Source organism: Oncorhynchus mykiss, chromosome Y, assembly GCF_013265735.2.
Source record: "Oncorhynchus mykiss isolate Arlee chromosome Y, USDA_OmykA_1.1, whole genome shotgun sequence".
NCBI classification, from domain to species: Eukaryota; Metazoa; Chordata; class Actinopteri; order Salmoniformes; family Salmonidae; genus Oncorhynchus; species Oncorhynchus mykiss.
Window position 1 is genome coordinate 9431818 of NC_048593.1, and position 12232 is coordinate 9444049.

The window sequence follows — 12232 nt, forward strand, 5'->3', positions numbered from 1 at the left end:
GCTGGGGTAATGATTGCATAATCAACGTTCTATAGTAATACTAGTACCGTGAGAATAGGGCTTTAGTCATGGAAAGAGCAGGTGTTCCTATTGTTTTGTACACTCACTGTATATTTATTAGAAGTGATTACTTCCAGAATCTACTTCCAGAAGGCCAGCATTGATTATTTCCAGAAGCTGCTGCTCTCTGTTAATTCTGAGTAAAATCCTGTCATGTAAACAGAAGGCAAGGGGATCAAATTTTACTGAAAAAAATATATATATATAAAACGCAACATGCAACAATTAACAATTTTACTGAGTTACAGTTCATATAAGGATAATCAATTGAAATTCATTCATTAGGCCCTAATCTATGGATTTCACATGAATGGGCAGGGGCACAGCCATGGGGAGCCAGGCCCAGCCAATCAGAATGAGTTTTTCCCCCACGAAGGTGTTTTATCACAGACAGAAATACTCCTCAGTTTCATCACCTGTCTGGGTGACTGGTCTTAGACGATCCCTGGCGCATACAAATGCTATAAAACAAAACAAACAAAATAAATATGGAGATTTGTGTTGATGCTAGAATTAATCAAGGCCTTTAAACACTTGTTGGACAATAATTGTAAAAATGAAATGCCTTTTATGGTGTCTGACAGAGTTTACATAAGTCCAGAAAGTTGCATTTTATGAGAGAAAAAGTATAATTAGGAGGTGTTTTCATTTATGGTATGACAGCTGATACTTTGGTCTATCAAAATATACAGGACCAGCCAAAAGTTTGGACACCTACTCATTCAAGGGTTTTTCTTTATTTTTACTATTTTCTACATTGTAGAATAATAGTGTAGACCACAACTATGAAATAACACATTTGGAATCATGTAGTAACTCCAAAAAAGTGCTAAACAAATCAAAATATATTTTAAATTTGAGATTCTTCAAAGTAGACACCCTTAGCCTTGATGACAGTTTTGCACTCTTGGCATTCACTCAACCAGCTTCATGAGGCAGTCAACATAAATCCATTTCAATTAACAGGTGTGCCTTATTAAAAGGACATTTGTGGAATTTATTTCCTTCTTAATGTGTTTGAACCAATCAGTTGTGTTGGGACAAGGTAGGGGTGGTATACGGAAGATGGCCCTATTTGGTAAAAGACCAAGTCCATATTATGACAAGATCAGCTCAAATAAGCAAAGAGAAACGACAGTCCATCATTTTTTATTTTTTTAAAATTTTTATTTCACATTTATTTAACCAGGTAGGCCAGTTGAGAACAAGTGCTAATTTACAACTGCGACCTGGCCAAGATAAAGCAAAGCAGTGCGACAAAACAACAGTTACACATGGGATAAACAAACGTACAGTCAATAACACAATAGAAAAATCTGTATACAGTGTGTGCAAATTAAGTAAGAAGTTAAGGAAATAAAAAGGCCAGAGTGGCGAAGTAATTACAATTTAGCAATTAACACTGGAGTGATAGATGTGCAGATGAGGATGTGCAAGTAGAAGTACTGGTGTGCAAAAGAGCAAAAAAACAAAAACAAATACGGGGATGAGGTAGGTGGTTGGTTGGATGGGCTATTTACAGATGGGCTGTGTACAGCTGCAGCAATCGGTAAGCTGATCTGACGGCTGATGTTTAAAGTTAGTGAGGGAGATATATCTCGAACTTCAGTGAGACACAGTGATGCTAGTCGGGCGGGCGGGTGTGGCAGCGATCGGTTGAAGAGCATGCATTTAGTTTTACTGGCATTTAAAAGAAGTTGGAGGCCACGGAAGGAGTGTTGTATGTCATTGAACCCATACATTGAAGCCATAACTTTAAGACATGATGGTCAGTCAATACGGAAAATGTCTAACTTTGAAAGTTTCTTCAAGTGCAGTCGCAAAAACCAACTATGATGAAACTGGCTCTTATGAGGACTGCTAGAGTTAACTCTGCTGCAGAGGATACATTGATCTGAGGTTACCAGCCTCAGAAATTGCAGCCCAAATAAATGCTTCAGAGTTCAAGTAACAGAAACATCAACATCAACTGTTCAGAGGAGACTGCGCGAATCAAGCCTTCATGGTCGAATTGCTGCAAAGAACCCACTACTAAAGGACACCAATAAGAAGAAGAGACTGCATGTCATAATCTCTGCATGTGTGGTTCCCACCGTGAAGCATGGAGGAGGTGGTGGTGTGATGGTGCTTTGCTGGTGACACGGTCTGTGATTTATTTAGAATTCAAGGCACACTTAACCAGAATGGATACTAAAGAATTTTGCAGCAATACAACATCCCATCATTTGGGGCGGCAGGGTAGCCTAGTGGTTAGAGCGTTGGACTAGTAACCGGAAGGTTGCGAGTTCAAACCCCCGAGCTGACAAGGTACAAATCTGTCGTTCTGCCCCTGAACAGGCAGTTAACCCACTGTTCCCAGGCCGTCATTGAAAATAAGAATGTGTTCTTAACTGACTTGCCTGGTTAAATAAAGGTAAAAAAAAAAAAAAAAAAAAAAAAAAAAAAAAAAAAAAAAAAAAAAAAAAAAAAAAAAAAAAAAAAAAAAATTCAACAGGACAATAACCCAACACACCTCCAAACTGTGTATGGGCTATTTGACCAATAAGGAGAGTGATGGAGTGCTGCATCAGATGGCCTGGCCCCCACAATCACCCGACCTCAACCCAATTGAGATGGTTTGGGATGAGTAGGACCGCTCAGCATATGTGGGAAGACCTTCAAGACGGTTGAAAAAGCATTCCAGCTGAAGCTGGTTGAGAGAATGCCAAGAGTGTGCAAAGCTGTCATCAAGGCAGTTGACTACAATAAAATGGTGGAAATCCTCAGTGGCGCTGCCCATTCTAATCCAGCCTTTTGGCCACTAGAGGCCTGTATCATTCTCTATGGGCATGAGCCCTTAAATCCTCAATGTTCTGAAGCTGCACAATTGAGAGCATCTTGACTGGCTACATCACTGCTTGGTATGTCAACTGCACCACCTTCGATTGCATGCTTCTACAGAAGATGGTGCGGACAGCCTAGTACATCACTACATCGCAGCCTAGTCCATCGCTTCTTCTCCATCTAGTGAAGGGCTCCACAACCCTGTTCCTGGAGAACTAGCGTCCTGTAGGTTTTCACTTTAACCCTAATCAAGCGCACCTGACTAATAATTACCTGCTTGATAAGCTGAATCAGGTCAGTTACAACTGGGGTTGGAGCAAAAACCTACAGGAGGGTAAGCTCTCCAGGAACAGGGTTGGAGAGCCCTGATCTCGTGGATATAAAAAGCAGAGGCCTCGTAAAATGGTTGGGGAAAAACCCTCATTGGCTTCAAGCAGTACATTGACAGTGCTTAGCCGTTGATTCAAATTTGTTTTTTGTTTTTTTTCCCCAACCATCGGTGGCAAAACTGAGCCCATGCTACGGGGTCTCTACTTTTTGCAGCCACTAAAATGTAGAAGCAGCGAATGTTTTCGGTGGAAAATGTCAATACTAATCGTAGGAATGGAACACACCCTGGAACCATTAATTAACATAACCATGTTTAGCATCTTCAGGCCTCCACACATAGAAGACATTTGGAACATCTTGACTTAGATAAATCCATTTTATACACACAATCACAATAAATCCATCATTTATTTTAGGCAGTTATGAAGAAACATTATGATATGAAGAAAAAGTATTTCAGAAGAACCGAATAGGCTAGGAGTCAGCCAGATAACATACAGTAGCCCATGTGCCATGCCATAGGCTGTAGGCTAGTTCATTTAGCTGATAACATGTGCTTATAAGTCCCATGTCATTATTTTATATTACATGATTTTATGTAATAATATCATTGAACTTAGCTGAATAAAATAGAAAGGATTTTTTTCCCCATTCCGGAGCGAGTGCGCATATATGAAGTGGCTATGTTGAGCGCAAAAGTGATCATTTCAAACAGGTCCTATATGGTAGATTTATAATTATTTGGCAAATTTAGTTGTGAATGATAAACTTTAATGTCTTACAAATTAAAACATATGAAAAATATGTTTCTTTAGACCTGTATGTATAAGTGTATGGGTGTTCTACATGCAATGTCTTAAATGCTTTGAATTAATAGTCCCCGTAGAAAGCACTGTCCATTTCATTGTGTTTGGCTTCATAACAACATCCACAACAACTGTTTCCCACTCAGTTTCAACCTGTTGTTTAACTTCTTTCTTCAAATTGATCACCACAGTGATGTAAAAAAAAAAAAAAAAATGGAGCCTAATGGTTGAGTTTTAAAAGCATGATACGATTTTAGATTGCATTTGCAATGATGTCAGAGTGGATAGAGGGACAATAGAGCACTGAGGAGCAGGCCATTAGTGTCCTGATGCTTGTTAGCGAGATGGGTACTACCAATACACATGTCCAGAGCGCATAAAAGGAGATTACCGTGACACTGTAGAATTTGACTGTGGTCATGACTAATGGCTGTCGGAGTGGCAGTAATATGGTCACCGCAACAGCCCTACCACTCTAGTATCCTTGCACATTGTAAATATGGTATTGGCACTGACCCTGTTTATAGCTTACTTACTTACTCATGTTCTGTTTATTTCTATCTCTCATGTGTTTTTGTTCCTACTTTTTTTAATAGTACTACATATATTGATTACTGCATTGTTGGGAAAGAGCTCGCAAGAAGAGCATTTCACTGCACGTGACAATAAAACTTAACTTGAAGGCAGAGAGCCATTTTCCACAGGCCCTGGCACCAGTCTGTCACTTACAGGCACTTCTGCAGCATTTTGTGGCGGTTCCAAAATGGTACACAGCCATAGGGGATATCAGTGGAGTCTGAGTGACTGTGTGTGTGGTCTGCATGCTGAGGAATACTCCTAAACATCTGGGCGTGAGCGTGTCAAAAAAACGGATTAGTAAATGGCCGGAAATGGAACATTTCCTGGACACACAATCTGTCCATCCCTCTCTGGGTCCTATTATATGGCAGGTTTTGTTGTACAGATAGGATGACGTGCAGCCCAAGGGTGACAGACAACTGTATTAAATTTGACATTGCCACAAAGTTTGCTTTTATAGCTACCTAGCCTGAATTTGCACTCCTGCCAAAATGTAAGAACATCAGGACCATGAACAAGGCGGTCACCCTCACCTGCCCTCTTGTGCCAGCACCACCCCTTCCTCCTTTAGTCTCTTGCTTTTGGCAGCGCAGTCCTCCAGCAGGACCTCCCGGCGCCGCTTGATAGCATAAAGCCAGTCCACCTCGTCCTCTTTGCCTACTCCATCTTCCTCCGGCTTCTCCGCTGCGGCTTCAAACTGCTGCACCGCTGCCTTGGACACCCGCTCGCCCACTTTCCTTTTCCAGCCGAACGAAGCCATATTTTACAGAAATGAGTCAATTATCTGTAACGTTACTGTAGAATTGTGAAACCTCTCTGCTTGCAAATAACTCGCTACTGCTGACAGACACTTGAGACTTCTAATCTTATGTTTGGAATGTCAAAAAGGCAGGTTTGTTCACATTGAATTGGCTAGCGTGGAAAGTGAGTTACTATAGCTAACTAGCAAGCTAATGTTTGAATGTTAGCTAGATAGTAACTGGCTATCATATAGCTAACGTTTAACCGTTAACCTCAATTGTTATTCATTCTTCATCAAATGCTTTTGATTGAATATGTGGCTGGATATATTGAGTTTTCAACACTCACAAAACGCGGTTACCGATGCTGTGCTGCTTTCTATTTAACCCGGAAGCTCCTGTTTGTTTAACCACAACATTTAAAGAGACAGTACAGATATTTTGAAGTAATTTGTTGGTGCACGAAAGGAACAGCACAACTATTTTGAAAAGTCTCCAGCTATCTGTGTGGGTCAGTCTTCCTCTTGTCAGATCACGTGTAATTATCAGGAAAATGTGCTGACAGCTGATTGTAGTTACATTGTAACAGAATGTCGTTGTTGCCACATGTTTTCAATATTCCCACATTAACATGTTCCAGAACATCCATCTTTGCCCCCCTGTTGTCTTACTTCTGAGTTCAAAGTCAATCAGTGATTCATTGACAAGTACTGAAGTTGAACAGCTAAACCCCTGCATTTGTGGTTGAAAGATGGCGCCAACAGATATAGCAGTTCTGCTTCTAGCTCCAACAAGCATTTCTCTACACCCACAATAACATCTGCTGAATATGTGTATGTGACCAATGAAAAATTATTTGATTTTAATTCTATGACATTTGATGATAAACCTATATCTGTAAAGTGACTATGAAAGTGAACCTGTATTGTGGTTCCAATTAAGATTCAAAACATGTTCAAATTAAATGCAAAAAAAGGTTTACTGAAGATAAAAAAATGGCCACTTCAGCTATTCACTGGCACAAGTGGGGACACTTCAGGCTGAGGATTAAGTTTCACTCATCCCCATGTGCTACACTTGCACCAGACTGGATAAGGTCGTTCTCCGCGATGTTGACACTGGTGGACAGAACCGGAGGAGTCTGCAGGAGACCTTACCATGAAATGCTTAATTACAAGCCCTTAACTAACAATTAAGAAGATAGAGTTAAGATAACATTTACTAAATAAACTAATAACAATAATGAGGCTAAATACAGGGGTACAGGTTAGTCAAGGTAATATGTACATGTAGGTAGAGGTAAAGTTACTATGCATATACAAGGGGGGGGGGGGGGGGGTCAATGCAAATAGTCTGGGTGGTAAATATAGCAAGATGGCACCGACAGACATGGCAGCTCTGCTTCTAGCTCCTAAGCTAGTGTGTTATTTCTTACATAATTAGCCCAGAATTTTTGGGGGTGTTATTACATACAGCCAGAAAAAACTTTTGGATATCAGAGTGACGGTAAATCACCAGCATTACAACCAGGAATACGATTTTCCCGTATTGGATCCTTTGTTTATACCCCCAGGGCAATTTAACTTATTATAGAGCCTGCTCCAAGATGCCGCCAATTTAGAAGATGTATTTGGAATGGACTTCTAGTCCGACTCAGGAGGCGTGCACGTCATTCACCACTTCCGAGTATATTACTCGCTAATGTTCGGTCTCTGGACATTAAAGTAGATGAGCTTTAATGTCTCCTTCCAGAGAGACATCAGGGACTGTAAAATACTATGTTTCACAGAATCATGGCTCTCTCGGGATATACTGTCCCCATCCATACAGCCAGCTGGGTTCTCAGTACATTGTGCAGACAGGAATAAAGAACTCTCTGGGAAGAAGAAGGGCGTGGTGTATGTTTCATGATTAACAACTCATGGTGTGATTGTGATAACATACAGAAACTAAAGTCCTTTTGTTCACCCGACCTTGTTTACCCCACCTAGAATACCTCACAATCAAATGCTACCTCCCAAGAGAATTCTCTTCAGTTATAGTCGAAGCCTTGTATATTCCTCCTCAAGTCAATACCACGACGGCCCTCAATGAACTAGACTGGACTTTATGCAAACTGGAAACCACATATCCTGAGGTCGCATTTATTGTAGCTAGGGATTTTAACAAAGCAAATTTGAGGAAAACGCTACCGAAGTTCTATCAACACATTGACTGTAGTACTTGCTCTGGTAAAACACTCGATCCCTGCTACTTCCCCTTTCTAAATGCCTACAAGGCCCGCCCCCGACCTCCCTTCGGCAAATCAGATCACGACTCCATTTTGCTTCTCCCTTCCTATTGCCAGAAACTCAAAGAGGAAGTACCCATGCTAAGGTCTATTCAACTCTGGTCTGACCAATCGAAATCCATGCTTCAAGATTGTTTTGATCACGCGGACTGGGATATGTTCTTGGTAGCCTCTGAGAATAATATTGACATATACACGGACACGGTGACTGAGATCACAGGGGATATAGGGGATGTTGTTCCCACTGTGACTATTAAAACTTACCCAAACCAGAAACCAGGGATAGATGGCAGCATTCGCGCAAAACTGAAAGCACAAACCATCGCATTTAGCCATGGCAAGGTGACTGGGAATATGGTCGAATAAAACAGCGTAGTTATTCCCTCTGTAAGGTAATCGAACAGGCAAAATGTCAATACAGAGACAAAGTGGAGTCGCAATTCAACAGTTCAGACACAAGACGTATGTGGCAGGGTCTACAGACAATCATGGACTACAGAGGGAAAACCAGCCACGTTGCGGACACCAGCGTCTTGCTTTCGGACAAGCTAAACACCTTCTTCGCCCGCTTTGAGGATAAGACAGTGTTACCGACACTGCTCGCTACCAAGGACAGTGGGCTCTCATTCTCCGTGGCTGACTTGAGTAAGACATTTAGGCGTGTTAACCCTCTCAAGGCTGCCGGCCCAGACGGCATCCCTAACTGCGTCCTCATAGCATGCTCAGACCAGTTGGCTGGAGTATTTACGGACATATTCAATCTCTTCCTATCCCAGTCTTCTTTTTTCTCTTGCTTCAAGATGTCCACCATTGTTCTTGTACCTAAGAAAGCAAAGGTAACTGAACTAAATGACTATCGCTCCATAGCACTCACTTCTGTCATCATGGAGTGCTTTGAGAGACTAGTTAAGGTTCATATCACCTCTACCTTACCTGACACCCTAGACCCACTTCAATTTGCATACCGCCCCAATAGATCCACAGACGATGCAATCGCCATCGCCCTGAACACTGCCCTGTCCCATCTGCCCATTCCCACAAGAGGAATACCTACGTAAGAATGCTGTTCATTGTCTATAGCTCAGCCTTCAACACTATAGTACCCTTCAAGCTCATCATTAGGACTCTAGTTCTGAACCCCGCCCAGTGCAACAGGGTTCTGGACTTCCTGACTGGCCGCCCCCAGGTGGTAAAGGTAGGAAACAAACACCTCCGCTTTTCTGTTCCTCAACACAAGGGTGTGTGCTCAGCCCCCTCCTGTATTCCCTGTTCACCCATGACTCTGTGGCCACACACACCTCCAACTCAATCTTCAAGTTTGCAGACGACACAACAGTAGCAGACCTGATTACTGAACAATAACCAGAAAGCCTACAGTTAGGAGGTGAGGGCCCTGGCGGAGTGGTGCCAGGAAAATTACCTCTCAACAAAACGAAAGAGCTAATCATGGACTTCAGGAAACAGCAGAGGGAGCATGCCTCTATCCACCTCGATTGGACCACAGTGGAGAAGGTGGAAAGCTTCAAGTTCCTCGGCATACACATCACTGACAATCTGAAATGGTCCACCCACACAGACAGTGTGCGGAGGAAGGTGCAACAGTACCTCTTCAACCTCAGTAGGCTGAAGAAATTTGTCTTGGCCCCTAAGACCCTCACAAACTTTTACATGTGCACAATTGAGAGCATCCTGTCTTGATGTCTCACCGCTTGGTACGGCAACTACACTGCCCGAAACCACAGGGCTCTCCAGAGGGTGGTGCAGTCTGCCCAACACATCACCGGTGGCACATTGCCTGCCCTCCAGGACACCCACAGCACCCGATGTCACGGGAAGGCCAAAAAGATCAAAGACAACCACCCGAGCCACTGCCTGTTCACCCCGCTATCATTCACAAGGCAAGGTCAGTACAGGTGCATTAAAGCTGGGACCGAGAGACTGAAAAACAGCTTCTATCTCAAGGCCATCAGACTGTTAAATAGCCGTCACTAGTCGGCTACCACCCGCTTACTCAACCCTGCACCCTAGAGGCTACTGCCCTATATACATAGACATGGAATCACTGGCCGCTTTAATAATAGAACGCTAGTCATTTTAATTATGTTTACATACTATTTTTCTTATCTCATAAACTGTATTCAATTCTACTGTATTTTAGTCAATGCCACGCCAACATTGCTCATCATAATATTTATATATTTACTAATTCCATTCTTTTACTTTTATATTTGTATGTATTATTAAGAATTGTTAGATACTACTGCACATTTCGCTACGCCCACATTAACATCTGCTAAAAGAAAATGGTATATGACCACAATTTGATTAATTGCTCTGCAGTCTTATAGCTTGGTGGTAGAAGCTGGATATGGATACGACACCTCCACTGTGGTGCTCTATAAGTGAGGGGAACCCTCATAACTGTGCTTGCTATTCCATCTAGAGGTCATGAGTGAGAATGTTTTAAGACATCTCTGCTTTTCCATACATACAGTGCATTTGGAAAGTATTCAGACGCCTTGACTTTTTCCACATTTTGTTACATTACAGCCTTATTCTACAATTGATTAAATTGAATTGATTAAATAGTTTTTTCCTCAAATATACACCAAATACCCCATAACGACAAAGCAAAAATATTTAGATTTTTTTGCTAATTTATTACAAATTAAAACAGAAATATCACATTTCCATAAGTATTCAGGCCCTTTACTCAGTACTTTGTTGAACACCTTTGGCAGCGATTACAGCCTCGAGTCTTCTTGGATATGACGCTACAAGCTTGGCACACCTGTATTTGGGGAGTTTCTCCCATTCTTCTCTGAAGATCCTCTCAAGCTCTGTGAGGTTGGATGTGGAGCGTTACTGCACAGCTATTTTCATGTCTCTCCAGAGATGTTAGATCGGGTTCAAGTCCGGGCGCTCTGGCTGGCCCTCTCAAAGACATTGAGACTTCTCCCGAAGCCACTCCTGCGTTGTCTTGGCTGTGTGCTTAGGGTCATTGTCCTGTTAGAAGGTGAACCTTCACCCCCCAGTCTGAGGTCCTGAGCAGGTTTTCATCAAGGATCTCACTCTACTTTGCTCCATTCATCTTTCTCTCAAGCCTGACTAGTCTACCAATCCCTGCCGCTGCAAAACATCCACACAGCATGATGCTGCCACCACCATGCTTCCCCGTAGGGATGATGCCAGGTTTCCTCCAGACGTGACGCTTGGCATTCAGGCCAAAGAGTTCAATCTGGGTTTCATCAGGCCAGAGAATCTTGTTTCTCATCGTCTGAGTCTTTAGGTGCCTTGTGGCAAACTCCAAGCGGGCTTTCATGTGCCTTTTACAGAGGAGTGGTTTCCGTCTGGCCACTTTACCATAAAGGCCTGATTGGTGGAGTGCTTCAGAGATTGATGTCCTTCTGGAAGGTTCTCCCATCTCCACAGAGAAAGGCTAGAGCTCTGTCAGAGTGACCATTGGGTTCTTGATCAACTGACCAAGGCCCTTCTCCCCCGATTGCGTATAGCCGGGGCAGCCAGCTCTAGGAAGAGTCTTGGTGGTTCTAAACTTCTTCCATTTAAGAATAATGGAGGCTATTGTGTTCTTGGGCACCTTCAATGCTGCAGAAATGTTTTGGTATCGTTCCTCAGATCTGTGGCTCGAAGCGATCCTGTCTCAGAGCTCTAAGAACAATTCCTTTGACGTCATGGCTTGGTTTTTGCTCTGACATGCACTGTCAACTGTGGGACCTTACGTAGACAGGTGTGTGCCTTTCCAAATCATGTCCAATCAATTGAGTCTACCACAGGTGGACTCCAATCAAGTTGTAGAAACATCTCAGGGATGATCGATGGAAACAGGATGCATTTGAGCTCAATTTCAAGTCTCATATTTTTTTATATATTTTTTTGTCAGTTAAGAACAAATTCTTATTTTCAATGACGGCCTAGGAACAGTGGGTTAACTGCCTGTTCCAACGGTGGCACATTGCCTGCCCTCCAGGACACCCACAGCACCCAATGTCACGGGAAGGCCAAAAAGATCAAAGACAACCACCACTGCCTGTTCACCCCGCTATCATTCACAAGGCAAGGTCAGTACAGGTGCATTAAACCTGGGACCGAGAGACTGAAAAACAGCTTCTATCTCAAGGCCATCAGACTGTTAAATAGCCGTCAATAGTCGGCTACCACCCGCTTACTCAACCCTGCACCCTAGAGGCTACTGCCCTATATACATAGACATATAAAAAGGGTCTAAATAGACATGTACAGAAGATTTGTTTTATATTTTTAACACATTTGTAAACATTTCTAAAAACCTATTTTTTCGCTTTGTCATTATGGGGCATTGTGTGCAGATCACTTTATTTTTTTAATCCATTTTAGAATACGGCTGTAACGTAACAAAATGTGGAAAAGGTCAAGGGTTATGAACACATTCCAAATTGACTGTACATCAGTTTTACAAATGATAAAGGTATTTTGATCAACTCTTTAAATTTAAGAGCTTTCTAATATTTGACTTTTGCAGCCATGCATCATAGTATTGATTAAAAAAAAATACAAAAGTTAGACATTTTCCAATGCCTCCAACAGAAACAAAGTAATGCATGAAA

At 42.2% G+C, this 12232-nt stretch overlaps 1 protein-coding gene across 1 annotated transcript in view; it reads right to left on the reverse strand.

Moving 5' to 3' along the window:
* Window positions 1-5626, reverse strand: part of ttc33 (tetratricopeptide repeat domain 33) — a 53931-nt gene extending 48305 nt beyond the window's left edge. Inside the window, exon 1 of the mRNA XM_021590585.2 lies at window positions 5132-5626. Within this exon, the coding sequence (XP_021446260.2) occupies window positions 5132-5358 (227 nt within the window). The 5' untranslated portion in view covers window positions 5359-5626. The remainder of the gene's footprint in view (window positions 1-5131) is intronic.
* Window positions 5627-12232: the final 6606 nt, after the last annotated feature.